The sequence below is a fragment of the Terrapene carolina genome, unplaced genomic scaffold (genome assembly GCF_002925995.2).
Source record: "Terrapene carolina triunguis isolate 2854851 unplaced genomic scaffold, T_m_triunguis-2.0 Scaffold419, whole genome shotgun sequence".
NCBI lineage: Eukaryota > Metazoa > Chordata > Testudines > Emydidae > Terrapene > Terrapene triunguis.
Genome location: NW_020664770.1, coordinates 215881 through 232020, shown reverse-complemented (window position 1 = coordinate 232020; position 16140 = coordinate 215881). Strand labels below are relative to the sequence as shown.

Sequence of the window (16140 nt, the reverse complement as noted above, 5' to 3'; positions counted from 1 at the left end):
TTTGGTAAAAATTGGTTTAAACTGAAAACGAAGGGGCTTATCAACAGAACATCACTAAAGCTAATAGACCTATTCCAATTAAATCAAACTGAGGACCTTACCCTTCTTTTCTTGCAGAGATTGGATCCTGGGTGAGTTCCGCCTGGCTTCAGATTAATACAGGTATGCGTAGGGAAATACTATAAGGAAGGAAATTAAATATGGAGCTGTTCTGTGTATGTATTAGTTGTGCCCACACTTTGTCTGATTAATTTAAAATCTGGGTATTTTATTAGTCCCTTAATAAACCCTCAATTCCCAGGGGAAAGTGGTGGCCTAAAGTGACTAACATTTTAGCCAGGATAATTCACTGTTAATCTGTGGTAAAGAGAAAGGCCTTAAAGGAGTTAATAAAATTGTTCCTTGTTTCAACACAAGAAAATCCCAAAACTCTTAGTCATTAGTTGTATATTAAATTGGGACGCACCATCCATCCCATCCTTATTCCTTAAGATAGAGGAACCACATGACACCAAAAAGTGCTGTTAAAATCCTGTTTTATTATAACGCCAAGACAATTATTTCATTTCCCTTAGGACAGTGCCTCTCATACAATCCTTTCAGTTCAATTGATGCCAGCTCTTTCTAGCCAGTCTCTCATTTACAGTGATGAAAAGTGTCTGGTTCATTAAGTCCACAGCCAGCGTGTTGGTCTCTATTTTTCCAATGATGGAAATTGACCCAGTGGCTCAGTCCAGAGATAAGAGTCTCCTCTTCCAAACTGTGATGGTCTCACTGAAGCAGGCTGCAGTGGAATGGTCTATCAGGCTCCGGTATGGAAAGTCTCACACTGATTCAGTCTCTCATAGTCTCTCGTCAAGAATTGCTGGGGTAGAGGTTGGTCCCTCTGGCAGAATGTAGGTTGTTTGGGGTTTTTTTGGCATGTCTAAAGCAACATCAGTTCTTTAATCAGGAGGGTGCTGAGGTGTCTCAGGCTGGCGTTTGCGCCTCTCCCTTCTCCCCTCTTGTTCTTTCTCTGATCCCAGCCAGGAGGCACCCCAGGGAGAAGGGGAGGGATGTTGCTCTAGTGAGACCTCTTCGAGACTGGGGTGGCCGAGCGCCTGACCCGTTTCCTTGGCATCACCTGCTGCAGGGCGGCTTGCACCTGCAAAGGGCCAATCGTGGGGCGGCGGCTCAGCTTCCTCAGCTGCTCAGCCTGCGTGGACACCTTTTTGTAGATGTCGTTGATGAAGGAGATCATCAGACCTTTGGCCTTGTTTGACAAGCGCCTGTTGTCCCGTTGCAACCGCCTCAGCATCTTGGCATTGGGTGGGGTGGGGGAGGGCTTCTTCCCACGGGGGCTCTTTCCACGCTTCCCCACTGGCTTCCGCCTGGCCTGCCTCCTTTGCTTGTCCTCGGACTTCCTCTGCTTGGCCTGGGACTTCCTCCCATAATGCTGTCTTCTCTGAGTCTGGGCCTTTTTCCTCCCTCTCTGGGCAGCAGCCATTGCTCCACTCTGCTTTCACTTAGCTCAGCTCAGCCCCTTTGCCAGCAAATGCTGCTGACCTCCCTCCCGCTGTACACATATATAGTGACAGGCATTCAAATGAGGGTCCGATTCTGTGCACAGTGATTGGCTGGCTGGAACCACGCCCCCAGCTGGTCACAATGGGATGATATCAGTACAGACCTATGCATTTCATAATGGGCAACCCTGGGCCGTTCTCTCCCTTTTGGAAATGAAAGGGATGGTAATATGCCTCCTGTTAATTGGGCAGTGGCAGGCTGGTTAGGACAATTAGGTTGCTTTATTATTAATTCTTATTAATATTATTATTATTTTATAATAGACTCCAGCTGTGCTTTAGCTGATTGTTATTTACAACTGATTCATTCTTATTTGGCTGTTCTTATTTTAGTCTGTTTATAATTATTATTTTTATGTATATGGTTTATCAAGCTTATTCCCTTTGGTTCTAGGTCCATTACAAACTGTCCCTAGGGGACTGTACCCCCTTTTCAGGCTTCGCATTATTCCCTTATTATTCACTTTTATAAAAGTGTTGTGACATACTATACCTTGGGGGAGCGTCTTGTAACCCCCATATTCCTCATCTGTATATAATTGTGATATTGCATATAAAGCATGCCCTGTGAGGTATCTATCCATATATGTATATCATTAATGCCTATGAAGTTATGAGAATTGTGTTGTATGGTTGTCACTAAAACATGCTATAAGTTGGGGAATCAGCCAGATATTAACTCCCCAGAGGCAACAGCAAGGAAAGTAACCGATGCCCAGGCAGATAGATGACTCAGTCCCCCTGAAGAGGGAGTCCCCGACCACCACCACCTGCCTCCTTCCCTTGGGAGCGGTGGTCGTGGAACCCCCATCACTAGGACAGTGCATCTCATGCCTTCCAATCGGTGGAGTCCCCTTCTGCTCCCTTCCCTCAGATGTATCATCTAGTCCACTCTCCACATTAGTACCTGTGGAGAGAACATGAAAACGGTTGCTCACCTGTATCTCCATTGCTGGTACATGGACGCTCCTCTTTCTTCTTCTGGAGGTCACATGCTGCCAAATTTCTTCACCGTCCCTCTGTCCCCTCTGCGCAGCCTGCTCTGATTCTTCAGAACGTTGTGCCCGTAGATGCATATCCTGATGTCTGTCCAGGAAATCTTCATTTTCTCTTATGCAACGCAGGGTCGATACTTGTTTCTCCAGACTTCGAACCTTCTCTTCCAATACAGAGACCAGCTTGCATTTTGTACAAATAAAGTCGCTTCTATCCTGTGGAAGAAAGACAAACATGGCAGATCCTGTGCAAGTTACAACAGCTGATCGCTCACCGTCCATATCACCTTCCTTCTAAGGGCTTCCTCAGCTGTTGCAGCAACTACTCAGAGGAGCCTGCAAGTCGAACGCCTCAGTGGGTTCTCCCCAGGCAAACTCCCAGGCAAACTCCCTCTGTTAGCCTCTCCGTTGTTCGCCACTGAGCTGGTTCACAGCTGACTGCCTTTTTATAACAGTCAGGCCCACTCAAGGCCCACCTGGAACAAAGCACTCCCAATTCACACTTTTCAAACAATCAAGCGCACAGTCAAACTGACAAACTGACCAACTGTCCCCGCAACAGACACACAGATACTCACCAACACAGCTTCCCTAATGCAGCACTTAGCGTACCTCCTCTCGGACAGATCCCAGTCAAACTCCCTCTGTTAGCTTCTCAGCTGTTCGCTGCTCAGCTGGTTCGCAGTTATATATTTGTAACTGAAACCTTTTTGAACTTTGCACAAAAAAATTGGTGTTAATAATAATACTATGATTATATCCCAACCATGATCTTAAAATAGTGTGGTACCACATATACATATATTTTAAAAGGGTATACAACTGATTTTTGTTGCAACGAAATAAAAATAATAAAAAATAGTCACATGACACACACAACATACAACACAGGACAACACACATGACATACAGGACAAACTTACAATTAAAAACAAATGGCGCCAGAATTCTATTCATAACTATACAAAACAAGGCAAACAAAAATAAAAAATAAAAAGGGTTAAATATTTGAATAAACAAGCTATTACTGTGACGGTGCACCCCACAAGGCATTATGGAAATATGTTTATGAATGTATATATGACATAACTGGAATGTGTTTTATGCTACATATGCCATGTAACATATCTCTGTAAAGGTTATGATCTACTGAATCAATTCATCCTATTTGTATGCATGTGTCATTGTTGTATTCAAAGTTATAAATATTGGCTGTGTACTTGATTGATTTCTAAGTAGCCTTAGTAAAGCATTTGGTCAGCTTCTTGAGAAAGGAATGTACAAATTAAGTGCCCAATCAAGAAACACTTAAAGGACAATGAAGCTTGGAAGGCTCCAATCCACATAAGAAGTCTACCTGAGGACGTTCAGGGTAGCATGTAAACAATGGCTGCTGCCTGTAAAAACTGAGTCATGCATGGACATGTGACTTGCCCACATGACTCCAAAACTCCATCTTGGAGCTGGACTTTGCATAGATGAGAGGGGGTCTCCACTCACAAGAGAAAGTCTATTTAAGCCCGTGGGAGACCCCCCATTTTGTATTCAGCTGGCTCAAGAAATAGCCTCTCCACCCCCAAGGATACCTGGAAAATACTGGAACAAAGGACAGTAACTATAGGGGTTGTGAGTGATTGCTGGACCCAGACTAGAAGGAGACTAGTCTGTAAAAGGAAGCTTACTGGAACACCACTGAGGGTGAGGTTTTATCTGTATTCAGTTTTCTTACTGTATTAGACTCAGACTTGCATGTTTTATTTTATTTCACTTGGTAATTCACTTTGTTCTGTCTGTTACTACTTGAAACCACTTAAATCCTACTTTGTGTATTTAATAAAATCATTTTTTACTTATTAATTAACCCAGAGCATGTATTAATACCTGGGTGGGGGGGGGAACAGCTGTGCATATCTCTCTATCAGTGTTATAGAGGGAGAACAATTTATGAGGGTAAAACGGATTTATTTGGGCTTAGACCCGATTGGGAGTTGGGCATCTGAGTGTTAAAGACAGGAACACTTCTTAACCTGCTTATAATTAAGCCTACAGCTGTTAGGGGATGTGGTTCAGACCTGGGTCTGGGTTTGCAGCAGGCTAGCAGGTCTGGCTCAAACCAGGCAGGGCACTGAAGTCCCAAGCTAGGAGGGCAGGGAAAGCAGGGGCAGAAGTAGTCTTGGCACATCAGTTGGTAGCCCCAAGGGGTTTCTGTGCTGCAACCCATCACAATTACCTTATTTTAAACTTTTAACAAAAATTGATAAAAAAAATATATTAATATTTGTCAAATTTATTTGATTAATTTGCATTACTTTATATTTAACATTATTTTAAAACTCTGCTATATGGAAATAAGAAAAGCCCATGTTTCAAATATTAGTGAGTGGTTAGGATTAGAAGCAGAGTATGCATTTCTGTTGCTTGGCAACCATATCTTCAAGAAAGTTAGGAATAATTCCAGCTGTAGCATTCCTGAAGGGTTAAAATAATTAATTTACTGGATTTATTTAAAGTAAAGTTTTTACCTTGTTTTCTTTTTGTTTTTTGTTTTGTTCTGTTTTCAATTGCTTTATCTTTTGGAGGTTTCGGTAAAAACTATAACTTTTAACTTTTAACACAGAGAAAGAGTTGAAGTGAGGAGAGGCAAGGGAAAGGGGATGGGGGGCATGAAGAGCTACCTAGGAAGGTAGTGAGACTTGAGCCAAGAGAGATTAACTCTTAAGGCACAGGCAGCAGCAGCAAGTTTAGCAAACTGATAAAGGATATAAAAGAAAACATACTGGTATGTAAAAATATTTGAGAAAGGAGGTTATATTTTTAGTTGAGTGCGGAGTGTGTTTCCATGGGTCAAAGCACTTGGGAAACCGCACCCTGGGTTTTTATCCTGGCTCTGAGATAAGAGTGGGAGTAATTATCTGCTCTTGTAAAACCTGAATTTGTTCCCCCAGTGTCTGTTGCTTTTGTCTGCATGCCAGACTGATTGCAGGAGTGCCCTTTTTTCCCTGCAGTTAAATGTTGTTGGGCAACTCCATATGTTAATGCATCGATTTTAGGTGTTAACCTGCTCAATTTTAGTTTTTGACTTTGAAATTCTTTTCTGTTCACTCCCCTGCAATTGAGTCGCAGCTCCTGTCTTGTAATGTGCTCTGTGAACTGTTCCATTTTTTCCTTCATTTGATTTACCAATTCAGTGAAAGTGCTACTTTTTCCATTTGTGCACTTACTTGTCCCGTTCTGACAAGCACCAGTCTAGGACCCGGTTTAGGTTTTACCAGAACCTGGCTTTTATCATAAGGTGGTGGTTGCACTGTAGTGGATCCCGTTTCATCTTTTAATTTTGCTAGGGCCACCTTTTTCAACTTCTGTCCCCATTCTTCAGGCACAGGAGAGCTACCTGAAGCCTGTTGTTTGCCACCAATATTTATAACAGGGGACGGCACATGTATTTTTTGTAGGTTCCTTGCAGCTGTTTCCAATGTTTTATTCAGTTCCTGTGCTGGCTGTCTCTGAGCTGCTTGCCACCCTGGAAGGGGGCTGGGAGCATTCCAGGGCTGTGTAGCTTCTTTTGATTCTTTTAACTCTTTCTTTGTTACTGTTACTTGCCCCACCAATTTTGTGGCGTGCTGTTTTAACTATTTAATAGCCATGGTTATAGTTTGCAATATTTTACATTTTAAGGCTACAATCTCTGCCCTAGCCTTACAAATTACATTACATATTTCTTCCCCATTATATTTTTTAAATCCTGCAGGGATTTGTGGGTTCCCTAGCTCATGGTTTTCTGTCATGTTAGATCGCGATTCCTACAGCGGACAACTCGCTTACTCACCAGATCAGCGGTCGGGGTCACCAATGTCATCATACGTCACCAGTGTGGTGCTCTGCTCTATCCACTGTGGATAACAATCGGCTGCATGCATGTGTTCCCTCTGTGTGCTATCCCGGCTCTGCGCAGATAGCTGACACAGCAGACCCCAAGAGAACCCCCAATGAGCACAGACTCTGATAAGGTATGAAGGCACCCGGCCAGGTTTATTGTCAAACGAAGCACAATAATAGTTTCCCGCAGACTCTACAGGACATACTACGAATATGTACCCCCTGACAATGCACCGGCTCGGTCAGTGGTGGGACTCTCCACTGCCCCCTCGGCCAGACAAAGACATCCACTTATACACAGGTACAAACAAGTTACCCATCACTCCTGACGCATTGAGGTGCAACCCCTCTACGTGTTAGGGTGCTGCCTCTCTCCTGGTACATGTTGGTTCAAACAAACAACTCTATTCGTCATATTATCCTTTTGACCCCGTCTTTAGGATTGGTCAGACTGTTCCTCATTATCTCTGTGGAATGTGTTCGTACCAGAATGTTCTGGTGCCATCCTGACACCTGTTCATCCTATTAGTACTTGATACCTTTTAGATATGTGTATACGTGCAATTAGTAGCCTTCTTCTTGCCAACTTCTGTGAGCAGGTCCTGCCTCTGGCTCACAGCTTAACTTTGCATTATGTTAGCAAACTCTTGACCATTACTTTAGCTCAGGCCTTAGGCCTCATAATGGGCCTCTGATACTAGGGTTTATGTTTCAGGGCCTCATCTTACTACAGCTAGTACCAGTGCATTCCAGGTTAAGATGCCATTCAACTTGGGCCACTGAAGCATCTGTATCATTCTCAAGCACACGTATGCAAAGCAGCAACCTAGTTGGGTGTGTACTTTCAGGGACAACACCTCTTTAGACTTAGCATTGTACTCCAGTGCTTGCTTTGGGAAAGCGGTGCCAGAGTCCATATTACATTAAGAACTGCACACCCACTATCCTCCTGGGTGGCAGTGTTCACTGATCTCCCAGGACTGGGAATGCACAGAGTTAATTCACTCTGAGGACACGGAGAGGTTATTTATTATGTTCACAGCATACAGACAAGAGAAGTTAGATAAAAATATAAAATACTCTTGCTGGAAGGTTGCAGTGTAACATGATTTTATTTATTAGACTACAGAACCTTAACACACTAGAACCCAAAACAGAGAGAGACAAAGCAGTCTGCTCCCTAAAACAGAGAGGCACAACTCATCCCACTTTACTCTTGGCAAGTATCTGTCTGCAGACTATGAACTGCCCATTGCTGCTGGACCCAGATCCATGCTTCTCTACAGAATCACCTGGCCTGCAAGCAGGACCCAGGAAAACCTCTTGAAATATAAAGTGACAGCCGACAATTTTAACTCTAATAAGTAACTGTGGTTCTCTGAGAACTACCTCTGTGAATTCCCACTGCCCACCCACCCACACCTTGGAGTTCTACATGCCATCAGGGCTTTGCAGTACACAAGGAACTGAAATTGTTTAAGAGGGGTACACCCGCTATCCCCCCCCCTGACCCTGATCTGCCCTAATAAGGGCAGCTGAAAGAGCACCCTCCCGCACTGATGACGCTGCACCTCCTGGCTGCATCAACCTTCCAGAGCAGTGGCTCTCAACCTTTCCAGACTACTGTACCCCTTTCAGGAGGCTGATTTGTCTTGAATACCCCCAAGTGTCACCTCATTTAAAAATGACTTGCTTACAAAATCAGACATAAAAATACACACTACTACTGAAAAAATGCTGATTTTCTCATTTTTACCATATAATTATAAAATTATAAACTAAATCATTTGGAATATAAATATTGTACTTACATTTCAGTGTACAGTATATAGAGCTGTACAAACAAGTCATGGTTTGTATGAAATTTTAGTTTGTACTGACTTTGTTAGTGATTTTTATGTAGCCTGTTGTAAAACTAGACAAATATCTAGATGAGGTGATGTACCTCCTGGAAGACCTCTTAGTACCCCCAGGGTACATGTACCCCTGGTTGAGACTCACTGCTCCCGAGGGTAGCAGGGATCCCACAAGGCTCGCACTACCTGCCTCCTCTGCTGGATGGACCCTCCTCCTGACACAGTGGCCGTGTCTGCCTCTGACACCTGGATCCTCCAGCCAGGGTCACCCTCCCATAGGGAGCCTGAGCATGCAGCCCCCTCCACCAGGTGCTGCAGGGCCCTTTCCCATCCTGCTGAAGGGCCCCCCTAGACCACAGATCTTGGGAGAAAAGGCAAAGGCTTGTCTCAAAGGCTGATGTTCAGGAGGTGGCAGGTAGGGAGCTACTCTGCTTGGCACTACGGACCTGTTTCCCCCCTTTCTATTGAGAGTGAAGAGGAAGATGAAGCCAGCTTTAGCCCTTCGGCTCCACAGAAGGTTTTGTCCACCCTGAGCTCAACTTATGACAGCTGTCTTATGATGGTGCCAGTATAGTGCCCCAGTCAAAGTCCCCATCTGAGACTTTGCCCAAAGTGGGCAGCAGCTGACAGCACCCAACTCTTGGAGGCAGCCACCAGAGCCCCTCAGGGCTGGTCTCAGGAGGGAAGTGAAAAAAACAGCAGCATAGACAACTCAACCCTGCCAGTGTCATTTTGGCTGCACGCTAGCTGAAGGCAGGTTCTAGATAATGCATCTTCTTGGATCGCTAAGACAGCTCTCCAGGCAGTGTTGATGGTGTAGTGGTTAGCATGGCTGATTTCTAAGCAGTTGGTTTGGGGTCAGTTCCTAGCCAACACAGTATTTTCATCAGCTCTTCCTCTTCTTTTACCACAGCAACTGCAGTGTTGCAAAGTAGAGAGAGGAGAGGAACACTGCTTCTAGCTAGAGGGCTCTGTGGCCCAATGGAATGCATATTCACCTGCTTAAAAAAAACTGCCTTGCCTGGTTTATAACAGTTATTCAAAAGCTATAGGTTCAAATCCCACCAGAGTCCCCTTACCTGCTTCCTGGCAGCCATTGTGCCTTTTATGCAATAGGCAGCCACTTCAGGGTGACCAAATGGGGCAAAGACAAGGCCAGAAAAGTGCACCTGGCTACCAGTAGGGAGAAGCCTCTGCATGCCTCTCAGTGGTGCAGTCAGGCGTGCTTTCACCCCTAGAGAATTAAGAAAAAAATGGGAAAGGGAAACCAAAGCCCCTCCCAGTGGCTGAGGCCTGGTACAAGCTTTGTGCAAGTGCTTTTTTGCACCCCAGCTGGGTTCCCCCTTCTGTCTTTAGGGGGGTTGGGCCACTGGCACTTAGCAGTGGGCAGATGGGGTCCGGCAATCCCTGGCCTGACACTGAAGAGGCCGACATTTAAACCTCTCCACTAACTCGAGATGTCGACTCTTAAACCTCCCCAACTTCTGCTGCAGCTAGAGTCTTCAGCCTTCTTGTGTAGCTTCTCCTGCCGGGGAGAATGGGCCCTGCTGGGCTCCACTTCAAGAGGAAACCGGGGCCAGAAAGAATTGTGGCCAGCAGGTCAACCTCTTGCATCCGTAGGGGTGAGCTGGCAGCCCTGTTCCTTAGTCCCCGGCCCAGCAGCTCAGGCTGGTGCTCCCACGAGTGGGGGAGGCAGCTGAGGAAGGTGGCAGGCCCTGGGCCCCAGGCCCGTTCGGCCACCGGCTCATTCCAGGACCCCAGAGAGGGGAAGAGAGGAGGTGGCCCTCCTCCCCTCAGAGTGGCTGTGCCCACCTCTGACTCCTGGATCCTCCTGCTGGGATTGGTGCACATGATGCAACAAGGGGGCTTAATATAATTGTATGTTGCTTTGCAGTCCTCTTTTTGCTTTCACTTAATAAAATAAAGATTGCTTTCAAACCAACACAATTCTTGAGAGAGTCACACAAAAAAATTCATCAGCAGGGAGGGGGATGGAGGTTGGGGGATGGAAAGGTCTCAAGAGGAGGATTTGTGTATGTCCAGGGATCATACCCAACCTTCTCCTTTGGAGTACGATACAGCGGGTGCTGTACTTCAGCAGGGCCAAACTGCAGAGGGATGGGTGTTGAGTGCAGTGGGTAGTGGGAGTCCACAATGCTGGACTGTGAGGGGGGAGGATTGGAATGCTGCGGGTGTAGCCTGGAGCCAGGAGGTTGCTAACAGTGTGTTGGTGGTGTGTGGGGGGCACATGGGAAAGAGTTTTGTGACAGCGGCTGCAGGGAGGGCGGGCGTGGAGCTGCTCGGTTTGAAGAGGTAGTATCACTTGGAGCATGTCCACTTGACGCTCCATTACGTTTAAGAGCCGCTCCATGGCTTCTTTCTGGTGTGCCGCGTTCTCCTTTCGGTCCCTCTTCTCGCTGTCCCACCAGTCCTTCAATTCCTGTTTCTCGGTGGCGGAGTGCATCATAACCTCACGGAGAAAGTCCTCCTTAGTTCTTCGAGGACGCTTTCTAATTCTGCGCAGCCGTTCTGCTGCCAATAACAAAGAGGGAGGCTGGGCTCTCATATCTCTGTGACATTTAAATGCAACATTTTACAGAAGCAGTATTGTTTGCAACACAGACAACACTGATTCAGTGCTTTAAAACACAGCCAGTACTCACACACCTGTCACTAACTGGCTGACCCCAGGCAAGCACACATGAGCCACAAGACCCCCAAAATGGTGAGTAGCCACAGGGGCAGGGTAAATCACTCTTCCGGGACTCTGCTGTACACTGGACGATATAAAATTACTCCACATAAACAGGTAGCGAAGAGTTGCAAAGGGATCTAATTAAACTGGGTGACTGGGTGACAAAATTGCAGATGAAATTCAATGTTGATAAGTGCAAAGTAATGCACACTGGAAAACATAATCCCAACTATATATACACAATATGATGGGGTTTAAATCAGCTGTTACCACTCAAGAAAGATCTTGGAGTCACTGTGGATAGTTCTTTGAAAACATCTGCTCACTGTGCAGTAGCAGTCCAAAAAGCTAACAGAATTTTAGGAACCATTAGGAAAGAGATAGAGAATAACATAGAACATATCATAATGCCACTATATAATTCCATGATACCCCCACACCTTGAATACTGCGTGCGGATGTGGTGGCCCCACCTCAAAAAAGGTATTTTAGAATTGGAAGTTACAGAGAAAGGCAACAAAAATTATTATGGGTATGGAACAGCTCCCATACGAGGAGAGATTAAAAAGACTGGGACTGTTCTTTTCAGAAAAGAGAGAAGTAAGAAGGGATATGATAGAGATCTGAAATAATGAATGCTACGGAGAAAGTGACTCAATGAAATTAATAGGCAGCAGGTTTAAAATAAACAAGAGGAAGTACTTCACACAATGCACCATCAAACTGTGGAAATCATTGTCATGCGATTTTGTGAAGGCGAAAACTGTAACTGAGTTCAAAAAAGAATTAGATAAGTTCATGGAGGACAGGCCCATCAATGGCTACTAGCCAAGATTGTCAGGGACGCAACCCCATGCTCTGAGTGTCCCTAAACCTCTAACTGCCAGAAGCTGGGACTGGACGACAGGGGATGGATCACTCAATAATTGCCCTGTTCTGTTCACTCCCTCTGAAGCAACTAGCTCTGGCCACAGTGAGAAGACAGAATACTCAGTTAGATAGACCATTGGTCTCATCCAATATGGCTGTTCTTATGTTTAGGTCCCTTCCTCTCTCCCCACCTACCCTATTGCAGCTGCCCCCAGGTGTTCCTGGTACAGCATGTGAGAATTCCAGCCTAGGAATGGTTGTATGTCGGGTTATTATTCTGGCTGGCTGCCAAAATTTTCCCGAGGAAGGCAAGCAACAGAGGGGAAACGGTAATTGTTATCTCCGCAATAGCTCAAGAGAGTTTCCTGTAACAAAGAAGAAGCAACTCTGTAGCCTTCGGGCATAACCTCTACAGAATTGCAAAGACTGGATGCAAACAGTGGCAGTATGACAGCTCCTCAAAGGAAAGGGCACAAGCATATTTTATAATATCAGGCAAAATAAAGAGAGGGGTCACTACCAGTTCCACCTGTAATAAAACCAAACGAATATAATAACATAAAAAGAAATAAAAATAAAATTGTATTAAAATGAGAATACTATGATATCACTCATTTCCACACATTTATTTCGACAGTCTCCTTGGGTCGGTCATAAGTCTATAAATTCACATATCAAACTGATTGGCCAAAGCACACAGCCCACAGCCAACAAGTTGCCAGATTTTACGATCCCTTCATTTACATAAGGGAGGCAACTGGTTGAGATCACAAACGGTGTTGCCATGAAGCCCATGCTGCCCTGGTCACAATGCAGTTGCCTGGAGTGGCAGCCCAGCTACCCAATCAGCTGGCACAGTGGGAACTCCTCATTTGTGTGCAAGCTCCTTTGACTAGTCAGATCTGGGAGGAGGCCAGTGGCATTTGCAGGTGGAGAAGAGCTGAGCAGAGTGGAGCCATGGCAGCTGCCCAGGGAGGGAAGAGGAGACAGCCTCTGAGGAGACAGAAGGCCCAGCAAGATGAGCCACAGGCCGCCCCCAAGCAGGGGAAGACCCAGCCCCAGCCGGGGCATCAGATGAGCCAGAAGCCAGTGGCGAAGCGGCTGAAGAGCTGCCAGGGGAAGAAGGGCCTGGGGAAGAACGGTGTCCCCGCCCGTTACGCCTCCCGGATGCTGCAGCAGATGAGGAAGGTGCGCATGTCGGCCAAGGCCAAGGGGCTGATGAAATCCTTCATGGCCGATCTCTACAGCCAGGTATCCACCGAGGCCGAGCACCTGAGGAAGCAGAAACGGCTCCCTGCCCTGGGCTCCTCCGAGGTGCGAGCTGCCCTGCGGCAGGTGATGCCGAGGGAAGTGGCCAAGCACTCAGCCACCCCCGTCGGCAACGAGTCCGCGTAGAGAAACGTCCCTCCCTTCTCCTTGGGGGCAAGCCCGGCTGGGGGGAGAGAAAGAACAAGAGGGGAGAAGGGAGAGAAACAAGCACCAGCCTGAGAGACACCAACACCTGCCTGATTAGAAAGAGGACATTGCTTAAAAGATGATGAGAGAATTTTCATTAGGTGCCAACCTCACGATTTTTTATGCAAGAGACTGAGCTATAGGAGAGACCGCATCACTGAGAGACACTTTCCATTGCTGCAAACCAGAAACCATCCTGCTGCAGCCTGAAATAACCGAGAAACTCTTCTTTGTAAAACAGAACTTTGTCAGATCTCCACACTGAGTGAGAGACAGTCCAAGATGCAACCCTTGTGCTGCATCCGGAAGCGCTGAACAAGATTCTAGACAAAAAGAGCCTAACATCTCTGTACTGGACCAATGAAATAGACTGGTCTTCCTTGGGAAGAAGAGATCTCCATACCGAGGACTGAATGAGCCAGAGACTCCATCATGGTGAAACAGAAAGAAGAGACAAAATAGAGAGATTTGTCCTCACTCGAAATGAGAGGATGATATGTGATGTGCATTATCCTAAAGCAAATAAAAACATCATCTTTCCATTATAATAAAACAGGATTTTTAACAGCAGTTTTTGGTCTCACGTATTTCCTTTGTCTTAAAGACTGATGCTGGGGTGGATTGTACTCGAGAATTTAATCTAAAACGTTGGTAAAATTGTAACTTTCTGCTGTGTTGAATAAAAAGAGGAGGAGGGTTCTATGTAACTTCTTCAGTCCTGTTTGCTTATTGCTGTTTAAAAACAATAGCCACCCAAAGATGGTAAGAGTGGCCATTTAAAGCCGCCTTTGGGGGGTTGAGGAGCAGTAAAGGTTCTAATAAGATCCCTAGATTTAAAGCCACTCAGATCAAGGGTTGCCATACACCTTCATAGAAAGAGAAGTCACAGCCCTCTCCAGTTCCTTCAGATTTATTACTCTTTATTCCTATTCCGCTCCACGGCTCCCTTGCCTTCGGCTCTCCCTGGCTCTCAGCTTTGGATCACCAGCTTAGATGTGAGCAGGCAACTCCCTCTGCTGTTCTCTGGCCTTCAGTATTTTCCAGCAGAGCTGGGGCAGCCAGCCAGCAAATCCGTCAGCCGCTTTCCTACCTTCAGCCTTCTCCCCGGAACTAACTATACCTCCTTCCAGGCCCTTCCACAGCTCCCTGGTCTCTGGAAGCTCTCACCTGTCCTTTTCCTGGCTGCCTATGTCCATGCTGTAAGGCAACCCACATTCATTAGGTCTATCCCCTCTGGGATCCAGGTGGGAGGCAGATGATGAGTCACAGGTACACTGGCCCTGCTATCTCTTAAAGGGCCAGTGTCACCCTCTGACAATCCCTTTACAAACACGGTTGTTGAGAAGGCTGCAGAGAACTAATTTTAGCTACACCTAAATTCTTGCAGTTACTGGGATGCCAACGAGTCCGGCTTTATACCTAGGGTTGGCCTAGGATCTGATCTATTTGGCCAATAATTTCCTTCTGGTGAAGCATGAAGATCAACTGTCCATTTACACTTCCCTCATTTTTTTTGGCAGCCTTTGGTATGGTTGATCAGGAGGTGTTAGAACTGCTCTGTGGTACCTGACGGGGCAGAGGGAACTGTTGATATTAGTGGCTCTGTTCTTTAATCTCTGGGAGGTCACTGACTCATCGTTCTCATGGGCTCCTGCATGGATCCATCCTGTCTGACGCCTCTTTTAGATTAAGAAAGTGGAAACTGGGAGATGTTTTGGGTTGGACAAATCATCAGGATGCTAAAGATACCCAGCTCGTTGAACTCAGATGCTCCCGCCCCTTGTTCTCGCAGGACCAGCTGCTGCAAATCACTGTAACTTCACTGAAGTTCATGGAGCTATACCAGTTTACACTGGCTGAGGACATGGTCCTTATATATACAGCATCATAAGAGAAAAGCCAGCTAGCTTCAGCTCCAGACAGATGTAGGTAATATTGGTAAGAATTGGGCTAAATATGGAGAATCTAAAGAGAGATGTAGACTGGTCTCTCTATGGAGTGGCTATTCCCACCCTTTGAGGGATTTTAAACCTGAAGTTTTTTAGACTCTTAATAACTCTCAATTCCCCAGTGACACTGGTGGAACAAAAGCGTCTTTTAATGTTTTAGATGGGATAATCTTTGATAACAAAAGAGGCCTGGAAGAGGTTTGCAAAATTCCACCCCCTTTCTCAATAAATCAAAAACACACACAACTCTTACTCGTAAGCTTTCTGACACACAATCCACCCCCACCATCATTAATCCCTAAGATAAAGGAAGCACATCACACTGAAAAATGCTGCTAAAATCCTGTTTTATTATAATGCCAAGATGACTATTTCATTTCCCTTAGGAAAACACCTTACATACAGTCCTTTCAGTTCAAATTGATGCCAGATCTTTCTAGTCTCTTTCTAGGGCTTCTCATTTATAGTCCACAACCAACATGATGGTCTCTTCTTTCCAATGGCCGAAATTCTTTCACACTGACTCAGTTAAGAGATGATGATCCCTTCTCCTCCCCCCTACCCCCCTCCATCCCTGTCATGATAATCTCATTGAGTCAGATCGCAATAGAATGGTCACTCATTCGCAAGCCTGGAAAATGTCTTTCACTGATTCAGTCTCTCATATGGTTGGTCCCTCAATAATGCAGAGAGTGTAGGTTTTTCTTGGCATCTTTAAGGCAATGTCAGGTCTTTAGCAGGCAAGTGGTAGTGTCTCAGGCTGGTGTTTTCTCCTCTCCCTTCTCCCTATCTTTCTCTTGTCCCAGCCAGGATGCACTTCAGGGGGAGAAGGGGAGGGATTATTTCTCTACCGAGACCTCTTTGAGAAAGAGGTGGCCG

The 16140-nt window shown here is 45.8% G+C and overlaps 1 protein-coding gene across 1 annotated transcript; it reads right to left on the bottom strand.

Moving 5' to 3' along the window:
* Nucleotides 1-1063: 1063 nt before the first annotated feature.
* On the bottom strand, nt 1064-1486 carry LOC112103357 (histone H2B.1-like). The gene has a single exon (XM_024195078.1). The coding sequence runs from the start codon at nt 1484-1486 to the stop codon at nt 1064-1066; it is 423 nt and encodes a 140-aa protein (XP_024050846.1).
* Nucleotides 1487-16140: the final 14654 nt, after the last annotated feature.

Bases quoted from the DNA above. Each gene is read 5' to 3' on its own strand.
- LOC112103357 (XM_024195078.1), bottom strand. From the start codon at position 1,486: ATGGCTGCTGCCCAGAGAGGGAGGAAAAAGGCCCAGACTCAGAGAAGA.